The 27,985-nt window shown below is 45.2% G+C and overlaps 1 protein-coding gene across 1 annotated transcript in view; it reads right to left on the bottom strand.

The window, feature by feature from the left end:
- Positions 1–27,985, bottom strand: part of CSMD2 (CUB and Sushi multiple domains 2) — a 306,984-nt gene that overhangs the window by 93,673 nt on the left and 185,326 nt on the right. The window contains exons 14-25 of the mRNA XM_075047281.1: positions 24,253–24,579; positions 21,788–21,982; positions 19,136–19,274; positions 18,190–18,377; positions 17,592–17,780; positions 17,254–17,370; positions 11,485–11,700; positions 9,001–9,189; positions 4,754–4,923; positions 2,950–3,106; positions 2,371–2,562; positions 889–1,015 (exon numbers count right to left, since the gene is read on the bottom strand). Coding sequence (XP_074903382.1) covers positions 889–1,015; positions 2,371–2,562; positions 2,950–3,106; positions 4,754–4,923; positions 9,001–9,189; positions 11,485–11,700; positions 17,254–17,370; positions 17,592–17,780; positions 18,190–18,377; positions 19,136–19,274; positions 21,788–21,982; positions 24,253–24,579 — 2,206 coding nt within the window. The remainder of the gene's footprint in view (positions 1–888; positions 1,016–2,370; positions 2,563–2,949; positions 3,107–4,753; positions 4,924–9,000; positions 9,190–11,484; positions 11,701–17,253; positions 17,371–17,591; positions 17,781–18,189; positions 18,378–19,135; positions 19,275–21,787; positions 21,983–24,252; positions 24,580–27,985) is intronic.

The following is a 27,985-nucleotide window of genomic DNA, read 5'->3' as shown; positions in this document are numbered from 1 at the left end:
CCAAATTCACATAACTCAAACAAATTACATTTCAAACTGCCGCTTTCCAACAGGAAAGTGGCAACAGCACCGTAAGAGAAGTCGGAGGAGAAAACAGTCTTGGGTCTCTGTACAGACCAGATGTTTAGGAACCATCTTGAGTCTTTCCTTTGGGAGGATAATTACCCTGTATGTGTTCCATTTATTATTAAAACAATAAAACAATGCAAGTAGAAGATGAAGGCTAAGTACTGTGGTCTCAGTTTTCCAGCCGTCCACTCACATCTGTGGACCCTCACATCTGTCTGTTCATTCTTACAAACGTAATGTGACAGAGCTCATCCCTTTCAGCGTTAATTTTCTCTGGCAACACGAATGGGAGATGAACCAAACCCGCGACTGCCTTCCATTATTGTTTCCTGGGATGTGGTCTTCCAAGCAATTTTATATATATGTCCTCATTTTAGGATTATGTCACTTGGACACGTGTTAAACATTGTTGGGAAATACAACACTAATCTGGTGGAAAAGGTTTGTTTCTGAATACATGCCATTAAGGAAAAGGGTGAAAAACACTTGCATTGTACATGCACGTAAAAGCTCTTGGATGTTACTTTAATACAGTAATACCACAGGCAGCAATAACAAATAATCTGGCGTCACCACCCATGGCACAATAGCTGTTACAGGCACAGGCCATACAGGGCTAAAACGCGTAAGAGAAAGGAGAAGCGATGCCGCTTCTGTCCAACCTGGCAAGGAGATAAACCAGTGCTTGTTGCTTCATTTGGGACTCTCAAAATGACAGGGTATTCTCTCTACGTGCCTTACATAGTTATTGATCTGCTTCTGGAAAAGTAAGCCGTACATGGAAAGAAAACCAAGCTACAACAACCTGGTCCAACTCACCCTATCGTGCAACCAGCTTCTGCCTCTATTGTCCAAATACAATTCAGGTTATGATCGTAGGGCGTTGGGTAGCCGGGAGACAGTATCCGTCCTGACGACTCTCCTTTGATAGTACCCCCACACTCAGCTGAAAGAAACATATGGGTTAGTGAGAAGATTCATGACATATTATGGTTCTTACTTGGCAACAATGCAAATCTCATCCTATGAATACAACGGGGAGTATTTCTTGCCATTTAAAGAGATTCTTAAAGCCTACAAAACAACGATAAAGAGCATCATTTAATTCAGCTAAAAGACTGAGTTATCAGAATAACTCTACACTGCTATGCCCATTCCTAACACCTGACATGCTGTCAAAGCTTCCCTCCACCTTTTGGACTTTGCAGCGAGTAAAGGCAGAGCCTGCCAGCATCCTGCTTTCCCGGATTCACACATGTGGGGTGAAAGAGCTCAATTCTTCCGCTCGTATCTGCAAAATGTCTTAACGATTCATCAGTGTGATAAAACGAAGAAGCCAACATACGTATGTGTCTGCTAAATGAACTTCAAAAGAACGTGAGGATTTTGAATACATTTTCATAACACATCTGCTAAAATTATTTAAGTTTCTACGTGCTCACACGGACACGACCATTCACATGCAATATATGTATAGCAAATAGGGTAAAGGTTAAGAGGATTCATAACTCACAAAAATTTGTCTTTTTACCTCTATAATCAAGGATAAAATTCAGCAGAGTTACCACATAAAGAATGGTTCTAACTTATGGAGAATATAGAATGCCAATGTCTGAGCACATCACTTATAACCATGAAAGCAGCCTTCTGGTTGTTGAGGTCTCTCAGAGGACTAAGTCTACGAGAACTTCACCATGTCCTGGAAACACTAGCTAATGATGAAGTTGTCGAGTAACAGACCAACAGCACTTCACTTGGATACACAAAACTTAATACCAGAATTTTCCAAGCAAGAAGACATCCTTCTGGACAGCTACAGGTAAAAGGGCACTCAGGACTTAGCTAAGAAAAGACTGAGGGAATTAAACCATCTGAAGATCTGGAATCAAATGTCATGTAGCTCTCAAATAAACATGACTTTGAACTGTCAAATGCCTGGACACACGTTGATGCCTGTCATTATCAGAAAGTGCCACTCTGTTTAACACATTTAAGTGAAAGGACAAGGACTAGAAGAGCAGTAGTCTCCTTGGAGAGAAGTAAGAAACCTTGTCAAATCTGTGCTCAGAGCACAGTGTTTCACGTTCAGACTGCTTGTAGAACTTTTGCAGAGATCAGGGCTCTCAATACGAAGATGCCTTACATAGTATCCTATCCATGGTCTTTACTAATGTAGATGGGTGCAATCAGTATCAGAGTTAACATCATATGTATTAGCAAAGAAGGAAGAAGGGGCATTCAGCACGGTGCCCACAGCAAAGTACTTGTTGGAGGACGTTTTAACAGCAAGAGCTGCCTCACCTACGCAGGTTGGCAGGGGTTGATCCCAAGCTCTCCTCTCCCCCGTCAGGCAGACCAGCACCCTGGTGCCTCGCAGGGTATAGCCAGGGTCACAGCTAAAGGATACGGAGCTGCCAGCAAAGTGTCCCTCATCGTGTACCTTGTAGCCAAACTGTGGGATGCCAGGGTCCTCACATTTAATGAGTTCAAAACCTGGAGCGGAAGAAACAGCATCTGTTTTCATCAGATATTTAACAGCCAGGAGATATTAACACAAGATCATATTAATATTTTCCTCTTAAAACCATTTGCTGGAGAGAAAAACCACCATATTGAAAATTAATATTTTTTTTAATTAATATTTGAACGAGATCCCAGAAATCTGGTATCTCAGCTTTGATCCAAAGTTTCTGTATCACCACTGCCTCATTCACAACAGAAAAGGTTTGCCGGCATAATGATCTCCCCCACTCCAATTCCACTTTAGACTACAAGATCTCTATGGGAAAGACTGTTTCCTCTGGTTGTGCAACCGTAACACAAAAATACACCCTTACACCTTGGATTCCCACCTCACGAGCGTATGGGCCTAAGACTTACTAGAAAACTGCAGCTCAAAGCCTTTACTCGTGTTCTCACTGTTGGTGATAAACTCAAGCCACATGCTGCTGGAAGTGCTGTTTATGCTGGTGCCGAGCATTTCAGAGCGGCTAAAGGAGCCCAGCAGACGAGCAGAACTATTGGTGCCATCGTAGACCTGGGAGGAACAAGAAACACGTACTGGAAAACATTTTATTCGCTACTTCAGGGACCAAATCATCCAGGAGCGCAAAGAGGGACAGTTCCTTTAAAACCAGTGAAATTATCCCAACTAGGAGTCTGACTTGATGAGACTTCACGATGCTGCTTAGCTGAGGAGCAGGATTCACACTCTGGAGGATCTGCGTCCTCCTCCTCCTCACACTTGAGCTTATCCTGTACTCAGGGCTGTGTTTTCTGAACTAAGCTCTCTTTCCAAAGGTGCAGCACAGCTACTGGGAAAAACATTTTCTCCCTACAGTGTCTTAGATGTGCCTTGACCCCGCTATTATTTAAGAAAAACACAAATGTTTTTTTTCCTTTCTTTTAGATAGCATGATTCTCTATGAGGATAAAAAGCAACTTCTCACTAGTGGAGATTGATAGTAACTTTCCTCAGGAGCAGATGAGAAGTTGATGACAAACCTGTTGAGAGAACATAATTTCTTTCACAACGAGTATATTCTTTGCATTAGCTGGAAATCTCTCTCTCTTTCCAGTCATTTGTGAGCTGAAAATATGTGTATTACACCTATCTTGCAGTGCAGAAGTATGGCACTTAAATGAGGACAGAGGCGTTCTCTGGGAAGATGGCTTAGCACAGCAGCACACATCTTGTAATATTAATGCCTCCTACAAAACCATTTCTTTGTGGTTAATAGAAACTCAGCCTGGATTTGTCTCCTCCTATATAGAGTCCTGAAACTTGTAAATGCAGATTAATCTAAGACTGAGTATGGGAATGCTGAAGAGCTTGAGCCTGGAGTTCTGCATTTAAATAAACCCCTTTTTGGGACAAATCAGCCTTGATTCTTAAAGCCACAAAAATAATTCTAAGAACCTCACACTTCCTCACGTGTTAACAGTTTCCCCAGCACAATTATGCAGATAAGAACTGAAATTTAGCTACAAAGGAAGAACCCTTGACATTCCAACAAATCTCTTCATCTCAGGGAAGACTTCACGGCAGAAGGTGCAGTGATACAGCAAAGATGTCTACGCTTTTAATAGATACAGAATTTGTTTACACATCCATCTGCAGACTGAGGCCTCAAATAACCAGCCAGGCTGAAGTGCAAAGGACATTCACTATCGCCTTAGGGCTGCTGCCAGAGACTGCTATGAGCTGGTGAAGTTCAGAGGCGCCGATTTCCTAAAATTACACAATATGTTTTTAAGCACAGCAAACCAACGCGCAGCAGTGACACGTGCTGATCAGACAGTGTCCCTGGGCTAGAAGATATTGTTTTGCAGATGTATCACGTCTATGTCCTGCTCTAACCTTAGAGGGGATACACGCAGACAATATTCTAGCCCAGCTGCCCTGCCTGAAGTTCAGCCTGGTCCATGGTAATTTTGCTGCTGTCTTCAAAACTGCCATGCCAATCACTTAACGACACAGCAGTGACTACTGGTCACTAGTAGTCCGAGTACGAGTCTCTCCTAGAGACTTCCACAGCACTGACAGTGCTGTCTGGGCCTGGGTGGCATTTTCCAGAGGTTAGCCTCAGCTAACTCCATTACAATTTTGGAACATCATTTCCCTTTCAGATCTTGCTCTCATTAGCAGCATGGTAGCGTTTCATTGCTAGAGACGAAGAATTACCTTGAGGACATCTCCTGCCTCCAGTTCAAAAGTCCTGGCTTTCAGCTGGATCCCCTTTCCTGGCTGGGTCTGGATTGAGTAGATGCACTCATGGTTGTTGTTATAGTTTATTGGATAGTTGGGGGACAGCAGCACACCTTGGGTTCCAGTTACAGATGAACCACATTCAGCTACATAAAGACACAAAACCACATTTTAATAACCACATGTATACTCTAGCCATACAACACATGCAGGTGATTCCTCCAAACGGCCACAGATGCTCGCTCCTTCCTATACCCATCTGCCAACACATCCATGAACTCTATTTCCAAATGCAGTCAGTAAACAAATCAGTACTTAATAGCACTTCTATCACCACTAAACCTCAGGTGCCTTACAAGAACGATTAATACCCTCTCCTTACATGGCCAGGGAAACTGAGTCACAGAAAGCTGGCATGCTCAAATGCTATCTTGGGTCCCAATTCAGAAAAACATTCCAAAATCCCTGGGAAGCCACCACCTACTCGAGACAGTGCCTGTGTTTATGTTCCTTCCCGATTCACGAACCAGAAGGAAAATAAAAAAATATTATTAGCTTGAAATATTTGAAGTCTTTGCCATATTTAAACAAAGCTCATCCTATACCTATATATAGTAAGTAAAAATCATGGTATTCATTCAACAGTCAACACAGCACGCCGATTGCTGGTACCAATGTGCTGCAAGTGCCAGAGCTCTTTGTGCAGAAAGATATACTTAGTGAAACTTCCAAATAATTACAAATGATAAAACTAAGACTGAATTTCAAAATCTTCCCCCAAAATAATTTCCTAAAAGCTAAAAAGGCAAAATTTGACCTTAGTTGTTGTTAATGCTATCCTCAACTCTCTAGTTCCCCATCTGACAGTATTTTAAAGGACCTCTTGTCCCTTGCTCCCTGCGGTTTTTTTTCTTCCCAGCTTTGCAGCTAACAATTACATCCATTCCCATCAGAAAAAGACAGAAGCCCGGGGATCCTTTTGCCTCTCAGTTTTGGAAATGAGCTCCAATTTACATATCTTTGTTTGCTCCCCAAATGTCACTCAAAGAACCACGGTGAGCTCAGGTTTTTCTGTGGCAGAGACAAAACTGACCGCTCTTGTTCAAAAGACAGGGGGCTGGGGACAGAGGAGGAGATGCTGATGTGGGCATCCCTACAGACCTCTGGGCATCCCTACAGACCTCTGGCTCGGGGAACTGGAAGGGCAGGGGTCGTTAATGTTACTGTGGCTGTTCCTCCCTTCCCCGAGAGCAGTTTACATCCCGTGACAGGTTATAAATGGCCACGATTTTAGAAAGAAGGAAATAAGGAAGGGAGGAAGGAAATAAGGAAGAAAAGTCGATCCTTTCCCTGTTGTTATTCACTACGAGCTGCAGTCCGTCCCTGTTCCATCACATTCTTCTAGTAAGACTTCTCTCCTCCTTCACGAGATCTGCTTCCTTTTCTACTCTGTGTGAACAGCATTTGATTCTGAGCCAAAATTGAAGTTAGAAGATTTGTGTGACTCAAAACTTGGCAGAATGATCCTCTTTAGAGAAGGAGGAGGATGGCAGCTTTGGAGGTTCAACCTATCTTGGATGTCAGGAGATCACAGTTTAATGTTTCCAGAAAATAGCAACAACCATCCCTCACCTCTGTACTTTATGTATTTTAATTGCAAGTTTTTAAGGACACACTCTCTCATACGAACACACCACAGCGAGTGTAAGAGAACTGCTATGGGCACGCCCTCACTACACGAAGTAGCGAGCAGACGTTCAAACGCGTCCGAGTGCCAGAAGCAGTACTACAGCGATAGCACCGAGCTCCACCGCAGCACGACGTCAAAACGAGCTCTAACCTGCTGTTACCACAGGGAGGAAGCAGAAGTCCCCAACGCTCAGATACAGCTTGAGGACCTACTTGCAAAACGGTGCCCAAAGGATGTCCTCCTCAGAGGACGCCTGCTGCCAGCAGTTGCTGCCTTGTCCGAGTGCCTGATTTCAGCTAGGACCGTCGCAGCCAGTTTGCTACGTATATATACAACCTCCCGACACGTGTAAATCTGCCTTGCAACCACCATGTGTTTAGGATTTTTCGTTACTCCCCGATCAGTTCCCACATGAGCAAACTGTGAGTCCTTGTTTTCTCCGCCTATTTACCCTGAAAGATTTCCAGCTGTAAAACACTGGCTCCCTGTTCCTTTGAGCCCTGGTGTTTTGCATGCACGGCTGGGGAGAGTCACTCCAACTTGCCCTGGAAACGGCTCTTCTGATTAGCTAGCTCTGCCTCATCTCCCCAAGTCCTTCACAGCATACAAAGTTGTTGGAGCTGAGCAAAACCATCATGTGCAGCTTTCTGCGCTGACTCTGTGTCCGACACTCTGCCACCTCTGCTGGTCGTCCATTAAAGCACGAGGGTTAAGCAAGGAAGCAGCAGCAGATACACTGAAAGGTGGTACTTTGGAAGCAACTTTCTCCTCCTCTCTTGCCACGTATGAAAAGCAGGACATTCGCTTTAGCACAGATGACCCAGGGATGATGCTGGAGACATCACCACTCGGGACCTGGTCTGAAGCAGCAGTCGGTGGGGAGCATTCCTACCCTGGAGAGAGGGGTTGGCCGAAGGAACAAACAGCTCTCGTTTCTCTCCAGACCCATCTCTAGAACAGGAACCGAATACAAAGCATCTGGCTTGTCTGGCAAAAACAATTAAATCTTCTGTGATCTTAAGTCTCCGATATCATCTATATCCAGGGTAGCCCACAGACCTGAGTGTGCAGTGGGGACACTGTGGAAAAAGCTGTCACCCTGCCACCAGAGCTCTGCACTAATCACCAGACAGTGAATTTGACCCATTATTATAAAACCACCACGCTAATTCAAAGCCAGCTGCAGTAGGGAATTGGCAAATGCAAGTCAGTGTGCCCGCTTAGCGATGATGTCTTGAGGATCAAGTTTAAAGCTTTGTTATGATTCTTTTTGATTTCTATTCCCCTGATTAGCTTTTTCTGCAACCTGATTATTATTCATGCCCTGAAGAGGCTGCTTGTCACAGCAGGATGATGCAACCCTCTGACCGAAGCATTAAGCAGTGCCGGGAAACGCATTCAGCATGACATGACTCAACAAACTGACAAAGGAGACCGGCTCTTGCTGGGATGCTCTCTTTGCAATGGCCCTCAAAGGTCACTAACACACATCAGGAAAACCTACCTAGCAGGCTTTGCCAGAGTGAAAACAGGTAAGAGATCTGGTCTGCCTGATTTGGACAAATCCCTCATGGCTCTGGGTGAGCCAGGCAGCAGCACAGCACTGAACAGTTGCCTACTTACTAAACTGTACAACAGAAAAATATATTAAATCTTTTTGCAAAGGCCTGAAGCATCCTTCTTCCTCTCTGCTTTCTCGCTGTAGCACGTCGCTACTTTTGTTCTTTTACGCTAACCGTTATGCTTGGAGGGTACTGGGGGCTGCGCAGGGGGGTGCTCTGCAGACCTCGCCAGACAAGAGTGTCTGTAGCCCATCCGCATCAGGGACGACAGCCAGAAGCTAGCTCAGTGTTGCAGATGAATTCTTCCTCTCCTCTATCCTTAGATTTATTTATTAGTATAAATAACGGCTGGAGGGTTTGCAAAAAGGACGTGCAATAGTTAGGAGGAGAGGAAGTGAAAGGTGTAAGGTGCAAGAAACCTCTGGAGGGTAAGGAAAAGGTAAAAGCCAGAGGGGGTTTCCCAGACGCATCCGTACAGTTGTGGAATTTGCATTGCTTAAGATCACCCACCCAAAAGCAGCTTTCATACGTCTGGACTATTAAGCTTTACAGCACTCTGATTCAAAGGGAGGATGGTCTTAAAACGACGCTGTTTTACAGAAACTATCCTGAAAGGGATGATGCCTCTCCCACGGCTCGCGATTCCTTCACTTGGACAATCACTGGGGCTCAACTGCAGCACTGAGGACGGGCTGCACAGACATAGGGCTTCCACTGACGTGTGTGTCCCTGTCTGTTACGTGCCTGGTGTGCTCCAGCTCCAGGGAGGAATTCAGCCTTTCCGCCTGTCCCTCCCGTCCCCACGCACAGAGCTGAAAGCTCATTCCAGCTCCCTCTCCCCCGCCATCCCTGCACCAACCGCCCTGCGAGCTGAAAGATGCCATCCCGGGGGATGCCACCCATCCCTGCCCACCAAACCAATCCAGCACAGCGTAACCAACCAAGCAAAATGAAAGCACATGACCACCTACCAACACACCTTGGCAGAGGCGAACTCCACACACGCCGTCTCCCCCCGAGGCAGGTGATGCGGGATGCGCCCTCCAGCCGATAGCCAGGGAAGCAGGAAAAGGTGAGGACGTCCCCCACTCCGAATTGCAGGCCCTTTCTGATGCTGTAGGCTGGGACCTCCGGCTCGTCGCAGGGCTCCAAATCATATTCTACAGGGGAAAAAAACCAGACTTTTATGGAACTCCATTCTCCCTGCTAAGGACACCCCAGTCCTGGAACACGAGGATGAGGAGGAAGCTCCGAGTTTTGATCCCGCTGGAGTGAAGCTCTGCAAAGGAAGCATCCGTGCAAGACCATGTTTGAGCCATGAAGATCAACTCAGGTTTCACTCTCGATACACAGCCCCCAGGGTGCCGCCAGGATCTTGATTTAAACCAACTCGAAACACAACAGGTCTCATTTTTTTTTGTCACTGTTGTCAGACAAACAAGAAAGTGACATCAGTGGTAACGAAACACGATGGAAATTTGTCATTCTCCCTCTGGTTTAGTCAAATGAAGATGAATTGATCCGGATGGGATTTCTGCTGCCTCTACATTACTAATCCTGAAAATGAATGAACACAGCATCTTGCTTGGGGAATGCAAGAGAACATTTAAGCTGCTGCTAAATGAAAGGTCATGTAGCATTATGGCTAAGAGCCAAATGCATGTCTTTGACCACAAAACGTTTTGAGGGTTATTTTTTGAAAAATAACAGACCTGCGAAGTAAAAGGTGTACATATATATCTAAAGGAAGGTAAAAATATAACTGGCTCCCATTTTCATTTTCCAACAAAAGAAAGAAGTCCCCAAACACATTAAAAATACTATTTATAATTAGATAATTTGAGGCAAATTTTTTTTAAGGCAAAAAGCCATTTTTCCTCCATCAAAATGAAAGTTAATTGGAAACTTTCTGACTAGTTTCCACGGAGTATCATATGCAAATCCCTGACTTCAGAGGGCAGAACAACGGTTATCAGAAACCAGTTCTCTCAGCGCAGCAGGTTTTATCTGCATCTATGGCAACAGCTCTGTCTGTCAAAGACAGTGAGCGCGTCAGCACCGAGCTCCCCAATAAAAATGGTCATTTCTCTTCCACACCAGCAGGCCGAATTTGCAGCTGTTGCCCTCCGGACTAAAAGGTATGCTGAGATAGAGAGGACAACAGCACCAATACAATAAGCTTTTGTCCATTAACTGATTGTTTTACGGAACGGCTTGTCGGGGCACTCAGGCAGAAGAGATTACATTTTCTGAAACGTGTGCACAGGCACACACTTTGGCAGTCATTTGTAGGACTTCAGGTTAAAGGACACAGTTAAACACCTTGGGCACTTCAACCAGAGATTACCCACGCACGGCGATTTACAAGTGCGATGATCTGCTCTGCATAAGCAAACGTGCCTTTCTTTGAGTCTCTCTCCAAGAGCACCCCGCACACGCTACTCTTCATTGACAACTTCCGAAAATCCAGAATTACATTTGAAGAAACCAGCATTTTGTATAATCACAAAGCCAGCATCAGAAGTGGCTTGGTTTAGGAAGCGCAGGACCGAACTGGCTTACTGGAAGTTCTTAGGGCAGAAGCTGTCGCGCACAACCAGATCTTCAACAGCCCAGCAGGGGCGAGAAGGGTTGCTGAAGTCAGCAAAATCCTGCATCCCTTGATGCCCTATGGGCACCAGCAGGTCTGCTTTCATCTGCTATTATAGCAAGTCGGAGCTAGTCCAGCAAGAGAAAATACTGTTTCCAGTTCCCCAGCAATGCCAGTGGGCTCACGGAAACCTGGCCTAGGCTATACGAGGCATGTGTCACATCTAGGACAGGCTGAAGCCAGCTGCAGAGGCTGGGTCACTGGATGAGCATCCAAGCAGAGCAATGAACCAAAGGAAAAAAACAAAAGAGAGACCAGACGGACAACGGGAATGACCCGCTCTGCCTTGCTCCTTATCCAAGAAGTCCAGATTGCTCAATGTTGCCTTCCAAAAGATCCCATCTGTCCCAGCTTCCCACGTTGGAAATGCTGTACCTACTGCAGTGATTTTCCTCTGATAAACACAGAAGGCAGGCATCTGGAGGGAACAGGGATAGCATAGCCTAAGAAAACTTGACCTGAAACTCTGACCATAAACAGAGCAGAAAAGATGATCGGGTGAGAAGGGAGAAAGCAACAAACACATCTGTAGTGGGATTTCATTCCAGTGGGTTCAAATCCAGGCATCTACTGGGGCTCAAGGCAGACAAAATTTCTGCATCTGGTGATGCGGGGACTGCAAGGAGAATATTTCTTGGGACATACCGTGGTTTAATGCTAGAATAATTTACTGGGGTAACAAGAGAAGTGACCATCAGTGACCCAAATCACATGTAACTGCGTCAACAGAAAATTATTCCCCAGATTTGCAGAAAAGTGGGAAGGAAAGGGGAAGAATGAAGACTTTGTCCACCCCTGTTCTTACCTGAGAAGGTGATGTTGAAACCCTCATAGGACATGGAGAAGTCTGAGATGAAGCGAATTTGAGCAGAGAAGTTTCCAAAGAGCCCTGCACTAAGTGGGGCAGGGAGCCGAGACCCCGTCAGTTGCTTCAGTGGCTGAACGAAGCTGGTATTTTCGGTGATCAGGAGGTAGTCATGGCCATTCTCCAAGTGAAAGGTATGAAAAGTGAAGAACACACCTGCAGGGAAGGAAAAACAGAGATGGCTTCAGCCAACAGTGTTCACATGGCACCCCTTCATCCCAGAGCCAAATCCCCTCTCCTCTCCAGGACACCAGTATTGATTCCCTGTTTCCCAGTAACAGCAGGCCAGCCGAGAAGGAAAAGCACATGGAAAACCATGGACACGTTTATGTTAGAAATGAAATAGATGAAAAAAGTAAAACAAGGGTATGGTACAAGGCCCAGAACAGAGAAAGGCAGTTAAGATCTTCGATTCCTGTGCCTTTGTAACGCAGGAACAGAGACAACACAGGCTCGCTCGAGGGACGGATCAGCCGCAGAAAGGACTGAGCCTGGCAGCTTAGCGGAGTATTTTATTTTAAAAGTGTTGACCTTTAGATAGATAGCAAGAGCAGCAAAAGCTGTAGTTGCGAGGACTTGAAAACAACAAAAACAAGTAAGTTCCAGAAGGAATTCATACCTAGGAAAATAGGACTTAAGCCAAGTATCAAGGTCAGAGAGGCTTTTCCAGAAGATAAAGTGTGTCAGCAGTACAACTGCAGGGACTTCCTATACCTTCCTACGATGGGACCGAATGCTGGTGCCCGGAGGTTGGAGGACAACAGGAGCGATCATGCGTGGACAGACCCGTGTTTCCTCAGCCATAAACGGCTCGTTACACCGTTCAGGTGCATCTCCCAAGTTAGGGCTACGTCAGGCAGCCACGCTCCCTCCCGGCAGCACCCCAGCACCCTGCTCGAGGGCTCAGCCCAGCCCTGTCCTGCTGGGAAGGGGCTGGCGCCCACCCTTCCCTGGTTGTGACCCACGGCCAGGACCTGCCGTCCCCTCCGAGGCACGTGGAGGGAAGCGCGTGTGCAGCCCCTGCAGATTTGGGCACCGCACTCGGAGTCAGGGTGGTTAGCCTGGGTCTTGCCAGCCGGAACAGATCTCAGAAGTGAAGAGAATCCTACACTTTTATCCACGTTATACTGACAAAAATAAACCCCACAACGGATCCAGCTACAGAAAGACCAGACAAACAGAGGAAAACTATTTTGTCTCTTCTTCCCAATTCAATTTCAACAACTTGAAACATTTCAGTGAGAAGGCTGTGACCTTGCTGCATTCCTAAATGAACAAGAAAGGAGTAATGGATTACTTAAAGTATCCTTCACACCTACAGACACAAAATAGTAAGTACTTCAGGCTTTTGCAAAAGCCTCCAGCTAGGTGATTTTTCATGCTAGAATTCAAACGCAATTAGAAACACTTATTCTCTGGAAAATAATTCTATCTCTGAAAAACAAAAAATGGCAGCTTTCAGAGAGCAAAGCAAGGCAGCATCTTATATCAGAAACCCTGTCACATTATCATCACACGAAGTTAACAAGCTAAAGCGATGCCTAGCAATAAAAAAGCCTCTTTGCATTTATATGGCTTCTTTCATCCAAAGATCTTAGCACACTTTCTGAGCACCGAGAGGCAGGCTCCCAAGCCCCGGCTCACGCTGAATTGGGCTTTACACTCCTCATAACCCCGCTGAATTCGCCAGGGCTATTTGCAGAGAAACAGACTCCTCCATGCAAACGCAAGTGCTGTAACCTGGTCTTCATTAGTCACGGTTAGATCCCTACCTCCTCGCACGCATCAGGAGCGCCCAGCGGCACGACCAAGTCACTTCATTTAAGCCAACGATTAACACCACAGAGACTGCCAGCCTGGTGAGACCCAAGGGCTGTCTTGCTCTGCATCCCATCTCTGCCAAAGTACAGCATCAGCTGCTTCAAAAGCAAGCACAGGAAATCTGTAAATAAGGATCAGAGAAATAATCTTCTCCTTGCTCCCCATTCCCCATTAATTTCTGGAGATCAGGATGAGACCAACCTAGAGACTGATTAAAGCTCTGGAGCATGAGATTTAATATCCATCCCAACAGGTTTTTGTCAGAATCAAATTATAACTCTGAATATTCCATTTATCCCTAAGTCTATCCAATTTCTTTTTGAAGGTTTACTGGTCACATGCAAGCAGTTCCCTTCCAAGAAATGAAGGTCAGAGAGGCTGGTAACCAATACAAAGCCTTTCCCACAGAAATCACTGGACTGGGAAGAAGCAGCGCTCACAGGGTCATCTCAACTGCCCTGTTCCCTCCCCATCTTTATCCCTGCACAGCAGCTCATTGCACCTCACTAACCTTCAGTGGCCCAGGCAGTATTTGTGTGACTCGCTGCTTAGCGATGACCAAAATGGGTCTCGACTTTGACAATTCCTTCCTTACATCCAGGTAAATATTATATGGAGCCTGGCAAAAAATTTTTAGTTCCACTGTTCCCCCTGCAAAACTCCACAAAGGTAGGAAATGTCTAACGGTTTCCAAATGTTTATTATTCTTACCAGCAGTATAGTCAATTGAAAATAGATATGACCTGTTTTGGCCTGAAAACTTGGTGAGATGCAGTGAATACAAAATGTCTTAAGTTTTCCCTGTTTATCAACTGACAGTAAATTTATACCCTTGGTTTTACAAAACCCAATCTAAGGAACAGAAATACTATCTCTCAACCAAAATCAACACACCACCAGAGAAACACAAGCATAATTCAGTCCCCAGAACCAGGAGGACAGCCCCTGACTCCAGGTCTTTTAAGATAACAACTCCAATCACAGGGCACAAGAGCCAGTTAAGGGCTGTGGAACTGTAGCCAAAAGAGCCAATTATAAACTCATTTTAAAGGATTTGTGACTCTGATTAAACCTTTGCTCTGGTCTGAAATTTACTGTAGCACAAAATGTCTCTGCAAATGCAGGGTTGGGTTTTTGGTTTTTTTTCATTCTCTGTAAAAGAAACAACAAAACAAATTATAGGGAAAAGAAATCACTTTGAAGTTCTCAGATTAAAAATAATAGTCTGTCCTTAAGCTTTTAAATACCTTTAAAATTAAGCTGCTTTTAAACTCAAATTGTACAGCTCGTGAGTCCATAAAGTAAATCAGTGTCTGCAGTCACATAAAAATAACTGTTATAACAACCAACTTGTTTCAATTAAGGGACTCACGTGCGAGATGTTCACGAGGATCTGGGAGTGAGTAACTGGAGTCTGGCTTTTATGATGCAGATCATCCCTGCTCGGTCACTGGCTTGGCAGGGAATAGTCTGATGGACTGGGAGGCACAAGCCCTGAACTCTGTTCTCTTTTATGGGAACTGAAAGTCTTCCCGGACCTGGGCAGCAGCAGTGCTGCAAACCCAAGCAGTGAGGCTAATATTAGTAGAAGTGGGTGTGGGAAACATAAAACTAGAACAAGAAAAATCAGGTACAATGGCAAACACTTAAGTCATGTAAATAAATGCATCCCTTGCTTGCAGCAGAATTGTTAGAGCTTCGGGGTTTAGCAAGCACCAAATTGACCCAGTGATCATGGATACACCCAGTGGTCTCCAACACCACGGAACCAAAGGCAAGGACAAAGCACAGAGAGAAGACTCTGCACTGCAAGTGCACTGCCAATGAAGTTAGCTGAGAACAGGGTTCCAGTTATGCCTTTTTTTAAAGCCTGTTCTGTTCTCCAAGGACTAAATTCATTCCATTTCAGTGGCTACTGCTCTGACTCAGGGTCACTCTGTTCCACTACTCTCTACTGAAGGATGAGAAGAAATGTTGCAGGAATGCTGAAAAGAGCTGGGAGAAGCTTGTTGCAATGCATTACACAGCAGTTTAACACAGCGACAGCTGGGAAAGCAGATCGCTAAGACTGCTGCAAGAGAAAGGATGCGTATGTACGTACATGTATGTATGTGTACACACACTCCCACCAACACAGCCCAGCATCTAAATACATTTCAACATCTTCCACAAAATGTTAGAGAAAAGTACATCTTTCTTTGTTCGTCTCCTCCTTTCACTGCAGTGGTAAATAAACAACTCGCCTGAACTACAGGGACAAGAAAGGAGAGGTTTTCCTGACATGTAAGTTGGCTATCTACCAGCTTATTATATCTGTACAACGTCCTCTATCTATCCTCTCCTCTCACCCTAACCTCTAACTGGATTTGGAGATTTCCTGCATCCAACCAGCTGCCCGGGTGAAGCTCTCCTAGCCCAGAAAGCTCCACAAGCACAAGAAGGGTGATTCCGCCTGGGAGCAAAGCACTGCCGCCGGCAGCCGCAACCCAGCGCCCTGCCCAAGGAGAGGGATCCCCCCCTGTGCTGCAGCTCATTTCTAACCAGCTCCTGGAGAACAACGTTGAAGGAAGGATACCAGCAGTGGGATGAAAACATAAAACCAAACACAGTATGAACAGACTCCTTTCACTGGTATAGAAAAGTCTCCTTCTTAGAACACTCAACTTCTTTTCTCCGAATCTTTTCCTCACCTTTCCAGCACAACCTGATAGGTAAGAAGAGCTGAAACTCTTGTCAAAGGCCTGGAGACCTATAATTTTTCACTACGAGTAGCTGTATTTACAGAGCAGCTCACGGTTTGATCTTCTAACATTCATTACCTGCAGCTAAGGCTAAAATTTCTGAAGAAGCTCATATGCTTCAGACTGCTAAATCTAGGACCAGCTTTCCAGAGAGCTCAATATCCATCTTCTCCTAGTGTGACAAACATGGTCCAGTTCAAGATGGTCAGATCCAGGGCTGAATTCTTTGGGTGATCCAAAACTGCATCCCACTGAACTGCTGTAAGGGATGTGCTGGTTCCTGTACTACTGAATTAGCCACAGCAGGATCTTTTACAGGACAAGGGACAACCCCCCCTCCCCAGACTTATGGAGACATATCCCTACCATTTGAAAATACTCCATGTTTTTTCAAGCCGTGCTTAGCTTGGTCAGAAGACTTTCTTCTGATGTCGGCATAAAAGCACACAGGACATCAGAGTTGCACTTTCTCATATGAAAGAGCATCAGTTTGCTGTGTTGTGCTTAGCTTAGCTACAGGATAATGCAGTGTCTCATCGGAGAGCTGAATCCAAGGCAGAGTGGATTAATGAAGAGTGGATTGCTGCTACTCAACAGAATACTTTTCACAGCATGTGATGGTTCCCTTAATGCACTGTGCTGTTCATTGACAAGTTTATTTGCTGTAATACAAATGGTATTTGCAAAATTGGCTCATGATAGCTCCCGTCGTGCTGATATCCAGTAGGACGAGACAGTTATATAAGAGTGCATAAAGTTACATAAAGGGTTTATACCCTTTGTGCTTACCCCAGGCAGATACTGAATGGATCAGGAGAAATTACCTCCCACCCTTGTACGTAAAACTTGCTCTCTAATCATCAGTGATGCATTCTCTTGAAATTTTCCTCCAAGACAAAAGATTGGCCTGTGCTACACGGGAGATTGGACTAAATAGATCTGCACTTTACCTCTATACTGGCAATACTCCTAGCCAGTGGGGAAATGGGAGCTGCAGAACTAGGACAGAGCTGGGAACCGAGAGCCCAAGTTCTGTCCCATGTCTGGAAATGATTTACTACATGCTTCCATTTTCCCATCTGTAAAATGTTACATAGATAGTCCTCCAGACCATCCTTAAAGCGACTCTAAGCTAAAGGCTTCTCACCTTTTCCATGTGATGTTTCTATTGTCCACGTGCAGTTCAAGTTATTGGGATAAAAATCAGGGAAGCCTGGGGATAAGATGGTACCACTGGAACCACGAATGTAACCTCCACACAGAGCTGCAAAAAAGAAGAAAGAATTCAATAATTCAAAACTCATCATCAGCTGGAAGAATATCAGTTCTTCTGAATGTCAAAGCAAAGCCCAACCCATCAAAATCAAACAACATACACAGATCAGATATCACTGTGAACTTCACAATTGCCGCTTTGCTTTTGCAGTAGATTTGCAAATTAAGTGTTTGCCATCTCCTGCAGATGTTATCTTCTGCACTCCTTACCCTCACAGCTGGGCAGTGGCCGGCTCCACTGGAAGTTTGGCTCACACTCCAGGGCTTCGTTGTCACTCAGGGTGTAGCCTGAATCGCAGCTGAACGTCACCAGCGCTCCCACGTAGAAATCGTTCCCGTGGCGCTGGCCATTTACCGGGATCCCCGGATCCAAGCAGTGGTCTGACTGGAGCTTCACAGCTGTGGCAAACAAACCCACCCGTGTCAGACCACTCAGTGGCTGCAGAGCCTGCTGCAAGGTGCAGTGATTAGCCTGGGCGAATGTTCAACTCCTCCTCTGAGCTCACTCAAAGTCCTACCAATTATCCCCAAAGTAAAAGGATGAAATGGACAGAGGAACTCAACTCTGCCTCCTAAAATCACTAATACCCTGCAGATGCTAAAATAAAAATAAAAAACTCCATAAACAAGCAAGATGGTCAAAAAGCAGAAACTGCTACTACTACTTCACTCGCAGTAGCTTCCCATTCTCCAATCACTGTAATAGCACTAACTGCCTGGCAAAGGGGAGAACCGAGTCCAATGGGCCTCTGATTGAGTCCATTGTGCTGCCGGAGAGCGCATAATTACATTAATAACTTGCACTTACTTTCATATCGGATCTGAAAGCCTATGTCGGAGTGGCTTTTGTCAGTGGTGAAGAGGAGGTAGAGGTAGTTGCTGGTGCTGATGAGGAACTGGGGCACCTGAGTCCCGTCATAGACACCTATCAACGGGGAAGAATAGGACCGGCCATCTCGCACTTCCAGGGTGTCGTAATTCACCTCTGTCTTAAACCTGAAAGGGACATGAGAATACATCAGTGAAAAACCAGCATGGCTAATTTTTCTTCATTGCAGCCCTGAATGTGGTCTAATGACTAGAAGGCAGCACAGACCACGGGGCAATACGTGGGTCTGTTTCTACTGCCTGGCTTTTGGCCGGCTGAGCATCTTACTGGGAACACGTCATCCCCCTCCTTCGAAGCCTGGTTTCCTTCTGATCCTTCACCTGCTTCATCTGCTGACACCGAAGAGTCTTTGCAGCAACAAGTGTCTTACGCTACATGAGCAATCACCTCTCAGACATACGGACTCAGGTTCAAGAACGCACAGCCCTCCTCAAACAGTGAAATCCAGGGCAAGTCAAGAGACTCGGCACTCCCGAGTCAGGGCCAGATCCTCACTGCTGCTTCTCCCCGGCAGGCTGAGCACGTGGGAGCTCAGCCTCCGAAAACGTGTCCTACGTGCGTCTAAAATAGCACCGCAAGTTAGCAGGAGTTAGTCAAAACAAGAAGGGAAAAATCACCATTTTCCACCTTTTCTTCTTGAACGTTAGGTGAATTTTAATGTCTTGTCAGGAGTTAATTAAAAAAAAAAAAAAAAAAAAAAAAGAAAAAAAGAAAGAGAAAGAGAAGGAGAGAACCTCGCTGCCAAACACAACAGCGAGCAGTTAGTTCGTTCCATTTTCCTCTGGGGGCGGCTACAACTCCACACTGCTGGAACCACCAAAACCAACCGCGATGAGGAAACTTTTGAGGAGCCCAAGGTGAGTACCTGTCAAACGTGATCTTGATGGGGTAGCCCGGCTGAGCCTCGATGACCCACGCGCAGCTCAGGGAGTCCTTGTAGAAGCCAGGCCAGCCGGGGGACAGGATGGTTCCGCTGGGCGACGTCAGGTGGCCCCCGCATGGCGCTGGGAACAAGAAAAACAACATGATTTAGGTGAAGAGCATCACAGAAGCTGCGGCACAACTGGACGTGCTCCTCCCTGCCAGGCGGTATTGTCCTGTCGTGCAACAGCTTTCACGCGTTACTGTTTCTCACGTGTTAAAAATAATCAGAAGCAGATGAAATAACAATGCTAGCTGGTAAGAAACTGCCTTTTTTAGCTTAAACTGAAGCTGTAGCAGCCTGCTACTGTATCTGTGGGAGTCAGTAGCCTGACCGCGTGCAGTGGCTCTAAGGGGACAGGGTATAATAATAATTATTAGATACAAAACCAGAGAAAACTGCAAGGTCAGTTTGCATTTCAGTAGCTGCAGGTGCCAGAAAATCATTCATATCTGTCATAATTGAGTCATGTCTTTTCTCCCGCAAGGGACATCACAAGACTATGGCATTTATTCCACACTGTGGTCCCTTGCGCCATCAGCAGAAGCTGAAGGCATATTATTATCTTTTCCGGAAAAAGGACACTGGATCTGATGGACCAGAGGTACAAAATCCTATAGCCCTAGATAACTGCAGCGTATTGTCCTCTAAAAAAAACCCAAACGGGATGGAAAAGCGTGTCTGTTGCCGCGAGGTTGCGTTCCCCCTGCTCAGCGCTTCGCAGAATTCCTCACCAGGTGTTTCTTCATGTCCCGCTGAGCCAAGTCCCTGGTGCCGGTCACGCACATCTCGCGTGACCACGTCACCGTCGCAGCCTCCGGGAGCTCCCCCGGGGCAGACCAAGCCTGTCGTCCCACGACCCCTCGCTGCCGGTCGAGTCCGAGGGGACGGAGGGGTCCCCGCTCCGCCAAAGCATCCAGCCAGGGCCGGCTGCGGCGCGAGTTTTGCGCAAGGGCTACGCAACGTCCTACTTGATATGTCCTTAAATACCGACGCCAGTCTGGGCCTAAAACCTTCGCTGCTCATCTGAAGGATGCCAGATGAAAGTCGATTGATCTCAACTGGATCCGAACCAATTATTTTTGAACAAGAGGCTCCTTTCTGCCCCAAAGCTACATAATTTCCTGTCAGGACTTCTATCCATCTTTCAACTCTTTTTTTAGGTCTCTTTCCTTCCCATTAATTTTTTCAAGTGCTAAACAGTACTTTAGATCTATATACTTCCTCCTTGTTTAAAAAGGCTAATTAAAATGTACACTTAACCGAGTGCATACTGAAGGGTGAGTCAAAGAAATCACCACTGCGATCACAGAGAAAAAAGCACAAGTTAATGGCATAAGGTTATCAAAGCTTTCAAAGACAAAAAAGTGTATCATTTCATGAGCATTTCCCTTCTATGCTTACAAATACATAAACTTAAAGACTCATGCTTGTGAAAGTAATGGAAACCCTGAATCAAACCTACAGACATCTTATTGGCAGCTGCTTACAAAAGAAAAATTATACAGGAATATAAAAAAGTCCCGCTTCTTATTATATAAAAGTTATTGAACACAACCGATACCGCCTCCTTTTAATCTGAAAGACAATGGACTAGACTGTGCAATTTCTGCTGTTCATCCACTTGAACAATGCAAGACCAATTACTGAAATTATTTCTCAATATTGCTGTACTATTTCTCAATAGCACAGTACTTGTTATTCAAATTGCTGTAAATACCAGTGCAGGGCATCACTTCCCTGAGAACAGAGGGCAGAAGAAGACTTTTCACTTCTAATAAGCTCTTTCTTCACATCTCTTCTCCATAGTAGAAGCTTTAAAGGACTAGGAAAAAGCTTTGAAATCTGTATTAAAGCCTTTAATTCAATCCATCTCCCACATTTCCAGGTTGCCTATCATAGCTGTTGTCGCAAAGAGATGTAAAAGCAAGATTTCTGGCTCCCGACTGCCAGAGTCCATTAGATGGGACTGATGCACCACACTGACAGAGACACGCCAAGGGTATATGTGTGTGTACGAAAGTTTGCAGCAATGAATTCACTTTTCACAGTAAAGATCTGTACCTTTGGCTTCTTTTTTTATGTAAGTATTAAATGTTTTACAGGCATCAAAAATCAGGACAGAAGAAATATCACCATGTATCTTCCATTCTCTGTTCCTTAATTCCCTTCGTGACAAGAGTAGCAGGGAAGCTTTTAGTCATCAGTAAATCAAAACCTTTTATTATTGTTATTAGAAAAACACCTGTTGTAACAAGAACTGAGCTAATAAAAATAATCCCCATCATTCATTTCACAGAAAATTAGAAACCAAACTGAGTTCAGTGCTCAGAGATTATTGGACTGGCACTTCCTCCCAAGCAAACTCTTCTCTGCAGACAACACCCTCTAGACCTATGTAAAATCCTGGCCATAACTGAGAAGTTGAGGGTTAGAACTAATGTCCAGCACTGTATACCTTCACTATGGGTTATCTGACCAAAAGCTTGATAGACAAAACTATTATCCTTTTCCCCCAAAAGGCTGCAAACCCCAGGGGATCATCCTCCTTCCAGGGTGCACGAGCAAACTAGTAGGAAAGACGATAAAATTTACCTTCACATCTGAGTACTGCATTGTTCCAGACCACATTTCCTTCCTTCAAAATGCAGGTGATGGTTTCTGAGCCATGGGTCCTAATGAAGCCCTCATCGCAAAGGAAGGACACCGAGCTGCCAAGCTGGAGGCTGTCACCAAATCGCTTTCCGTTCACAGGCACGCCAGGGTCAGGGCACTCGTTATGCCTAAACGCTAAGAGGGAAAAATAAGAGCATAGTGAGTAACTTGCTTCACCTGCCCCTGTCCAATTAAAAAATAAGCATGTCGGACCGCAAACTTAGGAATTAAACAATAGTTTCATGTCTTTCCTATGGAGACAACAGCACTTGATCTTGCCCCTGGACAGCAAACCTGCCGCACAGGGAAGACCAAACAGCACAGATGCGAATTCGGCCCACGATCATCCCAGCAAAGCTACCGTGTTCTGCACAGACAAGCCAACCTGTGGCAGAAATCACAGCACCACCTCTTCTCTAAACTGCTGAGACAGCCAACTATGTGTTCTCACCGTTCAAGTCACTTAAATTTTTCCGTTCCCTGTCCCTACTGCAAGTGTTCATTTGCAACCTGAGAGAGGAAGGATGAGATTAAAACCATTTGCACCCAAGAGGTGCTGAGATGCAGCAGTAAAAGGGGCCAGAGAAGAGCCCGCAGAACCAAATTATCATCTCAGCTGCCTTTCATGTACAAAAATACACAAATGCTCAAAATAGAGAAAGATTTTTAAAAACTCTAAAAGTACCACAGTGCACACATCTGCATAGAGGGACATAAGTTAACATTTTGGGGAAAAAACGAAAGCTTTAAGGCCCTGTGGTTAAAAGTAAGGGTCCTCTCAGCATGTTCTGTGATTGACTGCCATATAGTCCCCGACCTTGCTTGTCATCATCACTAGGATAAGATGAAGGACACACAGCAATTACCTTTCTAGGTGTTGCAAAGTTGCACGTGGAATTGCACAGACACGTCGCTCTGTTTAAAGGCCTGCCCTTTTCCAGCAGTCAAAAACTAGGCCAGGCAACCAATCAGAAAGTAAGTCTATAGCCTTAATTCCCCATTAAGTGCATAATTATGTACTATATCTTCATATGCTGGGAGGTGGTCTTCAGAGATGAGCAGCATATGAAAGATTAAAGCCTCCAGATTAATTACACACACATGCTTTTAGTACCTTTAATGCACCTGACCAAATTCAGAGGAGTTCTGGCTTTCTTACAGAGCATCGTTACTCTTATAAAACCTTGTTAAATACGCTGTTAAAGGGGAAAACACAGGCTGAATCTGTTCCTTGTGCTCTGGTATCTGTCCCTTGTAGCAATATGTTGTCTCCTCTCTCATACCTGAACTGAAGGGAAGGACAGCAAGGTGTCTGAGCAAGACTCAGGAGCTCCCTTTTGGTAGTTCTAGCAATCAGAACAGATTAACTCACGCGCACTTAAGAGTCATTTACAACAATAAAAAATTTGCTTTAAAAACGTCTTCATACATGGAACAGCCGTAACTCCCAACACGGGTATGTAACGTATCGGAGATGCATACTGGAGGGCACTGCCAGCGTTTCTGGATGAGGTGATGAGGTATCTCCCTATTTACAGTATCTAGGACTCAATCCTGGGTATGTGATACTACCATACACAAGCTACTTCATCTGATGAGCCTTCAGCCCGCTGTAGTGTGGCAAATGGTATCTTACGACCTCTGATTTTTTCATTTTTTTTTTTTTAAATTGAGGATTTGCAATCATAGCTAGAAAAGCTATTAAATTAGCTGTGCCACTAAAGGCTGTTATAATAAAGTCATTTATCAGTTCTGCTGAATAGGTTTAATAACGTTCTTTAGAAAATTATAGGACAATACGAGGATAAAATTACTATAGCATTCATTTGAGATTTGAAGACTGGACTTACGTGAAGCCAAATGTATCTGTGGAAGTTTCAAGGCTTTCTATTATAAGACATTGCTACATGTTTTCCCTTATCTTCAAAGTCTCGCACACTTTCAGGTGTCAGCAAATGATGATAATATTGACTGATGAACGCAACCATCTGAGATCTCATAGTTCTCCCTGATTGCACCAAGCTGTCCTCAAGGCACGGTCTCACCTCAGTGAGCAGAATGGAGGCACGGCAAGAGAGAGCCGAAAGCCCACGTAACGCAGCAGCCTGCGGGCTGGGGAGAGCACAGAAACCCCGGCTGCTCCACGGACAGATAATCCAGGGCCCAACTGTTTCTTTCGCACCACTGGATGAGACTTAAAATTCACAGCCAGAAAGAACTCGTGCAATCAGCTCTAAGCCTGACACGGATCCTTAATTACCCACCTGCAAATCTGACGTAATCCCCAATTTTCAGACTTACTCTGGAATTGCAATGGCGTTAGTGAGATCAAACTCTTGCCCACTCATCTCCAACAAGAATTTTGAGCTTGAAATGAAAACCACAAGGAAGGATCGGGCACTTACTGGTGAAGGTTATGTTGAAGCCTCTCTTCTCCATGGAGTGGTCGGTCTGGAACTCCAGCCGGGCTACGTGACCGCTGCTGGTCAGAGAGGAGGGGATCTGGTTTCCTGAGAAGGTCCCCAGCACTGGAGATTCGGCAGTCCCACCGTCCTTCACAGCTAGGAAATCAAACTGAGGCTCCACATCAAAATCATTGAAAGCCAAGTGAATTCGGCTCTCGGGTTTAGCTATAATTAACCAAACACAGTGCAAGCTGCTTCCGTATTCTTCAGGGTAATTTGGTGACAGCACAATCCCAGATGGGGTGGTGAAGTTGAAAAAGCAGGAAACTGCAATAAGAAATCACCATCAATCATGCAGCACGGTGCTCCTACAAACTGCTCTGTCATGTTTCCCCCTCCCCCTTATCCCTTGAGCTGGGCGATTCCTGCAAATTCCCAACTGCTTTGCTTCTCAGAGACGATTAAAGAAAGGAAGGGCTCAGTGCTCCATTCACTGCTAGATGTCAGTGATTTATTTGCATGGGGAAGAAGTGACTTCAAAGCGGTCTCCAGTCCCGGTTTTGGTTGATTTGCAATTTTCCAGCCTAGCACAGTACTGCCCCTTTTTCCAATAGTGCACTTCCTTACGTTTGTGTAGGCTTTGCGCCATGCACAGCGGAGCACGGGTTTCTTTCACCACAGGAAGAAAATGTCACTCAGCCAGGTGGGGATTTGGTATTTTGCAGGTGAACTCCCCTGCATATCCCTGAGAGAAAGCCTACAATCAAATGTGTGACTACAGCTAGTGCAAAAATCAAATTAGCATTAAACAAGTTAGACTTCGTAGCAATGTCTTCTGTCATGGCCACAACTCAGCACAACCTACCAAACCTGAGGTAAGGAATCAACTCGGCTCCTACCCCACGCAGACCTCCAGGCTCCCCTGCTGCTATCTGTACCCAAGCTTTGTAGTCTGAAGCGCTGGGTAAACTGCAGATGCAATTCTGAGCACAGCGCAGACGCTTCAGGGTTTGCTTAAAAAAATCTGCACTTCTAGCTTACCTTTCTGTTTGCTAAATGCACTTCTCACCCCTGCTCCTCAACAGATGTGACTGCACCCGGGCAGTCCCGCTGCATTTATACAAACTCCTTGCATTCCCGCTGCCCATCCTGTATTAAGCATTTGTAGGATCCAGCAATAAAACGTCAGCTCCTTTGAGAAGGAGCCCTGTAAGTCAATTTGCCTTTGTCTATCTCCTCAGGCAGCTGTTTACACCTGTGCCAAATGAGCACTGACAAATGGAGGCTGCTGTTTGGTTTTGGTAGTGACTTTGCTGCACTGGGCAAGGAAGAGCCCAAGAACATTCCCAAGCTTCCCCCAAGTGCCAGGGGCTTGGGACAACTCAGAGCAAGCGCTGGCAGGCTGCGGTCTGCAGCCCAGGTGTAAGGGAAGCTCCCCTTCCCATTACAAATAAATCACTGACTTCTGCTGGGGTAGCAAGTTACCAAAAAGAGGCATCAAACTAGACTGCCATTCCCATGAAAATAATTAAAACCAGTCTTAAAGTGAAGTTGAGGGGAAGAGTGCATATGAAAAAAAAAATAATCTTTAGCTCTCAAGGATTTTCAATATATACTGTATTTCAGCTGACAAGGTCCATTAATTTGAAAAAGCAAGGCTGCCTTTTAAGTGGTACCTACCCATGTTTTTGATATTTTATGTATGTACGCTTTACTCATCTTTTTCCCCACCATCACCCTTGGTAAAATCCATCACTTGGAACATACATCTCACTAATTCCTGGCAAGAGGACATTGCACAGAGGATGAGACTGGTTTTAGTTTGGCATTTATACGATTACTTGGTTCAATGCTCACCCTTCCCTCTGTCTTCCTTCAACACTTAATGGTTTCGCATCAAGTAAGATGGACGTTACCATGACGTTATCAAGGCTAAGAGCTACACAATCTATTTCCTGCTCTCAGCAATGAAGAGAACAGATTAAAGAGAAAACAAACTGCAAAATATCCTCAGGACTTTATTCTTTACTAGATGCTAAAATATCTAGCGATGCTGTCAAATAATTCTGTCAGCATAAGCTTGGTGTAATCTGCCTAGGAATAGTTATTGAAAATAAATGCATTCGCACACAGAGAAACATCTTCGCAGTAGGAACCCCTCACAGGATCTACGTATCTCCTATAAATTTTTAAATCCAAAGTGGTAAATTAGCATTCATACAGGACCTACAGTATCACACAGCCAGCAACAGAGAGGTACAGTTGCTAGCACAGCTATTACGGCACAGCGCTGGTGGCTCATTTCAGGAAATAACAACAACAAAGAACTTGCTGACAAAAGAAAGAAAAGCAGAGTGAGGGAAGAATATAAAATTAAACTTTGCTGGATAAAACAAAATGACAGATTAAAAAGTAACAGATAAAAAACCCCAAAAGTCTCCACCGCAGGGAAGTAAATGACAATTTCAATTTTTCCATAAAATAACGAGTGTAGGAGACAGCCAAGTTGGAGGCTGTAGGACAAAGGCCACTGCCCCACGCATCCACGTCCCAAGCCCACGGCTGGGCACCCACAGAGTCACGTGCAACCCAAGAAGCGACAACTGATCCAGAAGGTTTGCTAACGAGATCACGGCGTCTGTGATACAAAGATCTTCTTTATCTTTTTAAGCAGGAAAGGTTTTTCTTCAGCGTGAAAGGAGGTTTTTGGTCTGGGGCTGCACTGGATAGGGCTGGCACCGGGATCCACGTCAGCCTCTCGGCTTTCTCAGAAGTGCTTTGCTGGACACTTGGAAAAAAGCAGAAGCTGTTTAACAGTATGTCACAGACAGTGAAACGTGCTATCAGAACGCAGATGATAGAACCCAAGAAAGGTGGAAGACAGCCGAGCGCTACCGGTCTTGTGCTGTTTTGCGCATCCGAGACAGTTAGGAACAAATGCCCCCAAGGAGCGAGCAGTCATTCGAAACATGACAGACAGACAGAGGTCAGCCCTGCTGCCTGCAGCCTGTCTGTCAGGATCGCTGAGTTAGGAATATCCATGACTCTGAGGCCTTGAGCTAAGAGATTGAAATTAATATTTATTAGCGTTGTTCTTAAATGTTATGAGAGGACATTTCGTTATGTCCATAGCTTAGGTTCAAATTTATAAGCCTACGCTGACCTTTGTCAATAATTATTATTACTGATCAAGTACTGCAAAAGCAATCAGAAAAATCCCTTTATTAGATACAGCAGAATAAATCACAGCAAAACTCAGTAGAACAGTACCTACCAACGCCAGTGAGACCCATGTCATTAACGAATGAGTACAAGGTATTTATTCAAGTCATCACAAATATTATCAAGATTCTGCCTTAATTTAGAGCAGTGAAACAGTGAAGAAAGAGCTCATTGCTTCTTGTCTTAAAAAGTTGATGGGGACACATGGCTGTGGCACGAGGGCACTGCCCCACGGTCCCAGCGAGTGATGCTCACGGCCGAGCTGAACACGGAGGCATCTGACAGTTATTCACCAGCACAGCGGCTTGTTTCTGCGCTTTCAGCCAGGAGCAATTTCAGCATTTGTCTGGTCAGTCTAAGCACAACTTGCTTCTCTTTTCTTCTGCCTTCAAAAGATCCTGCCTCCTCCCAGACCACCTCGCTTCTCCTGTGAGGCACGCCTGGTGGCCCCAGACACTCCATCTCTGCTCATCCCGCACGTGAGAATCCAGGGCTGATCCCGGGGAGAGGG

This window comes from Buteo buteo, chromosome 16, assembly GCF_964188355.1.
Source record: "Buteo buteo chromosome 16, bButBut1.hap1.1, whole genome shotgun sequence".
Lineage (NCBI taxonomy): Eukaryota > Metazoa > Chordata > Aves > Accipitriformes > Accipitridae > Buteo > Buteo buteo.
This window is presented reverse-complemented; position numbering and strand designations above follow the sequence as displayed.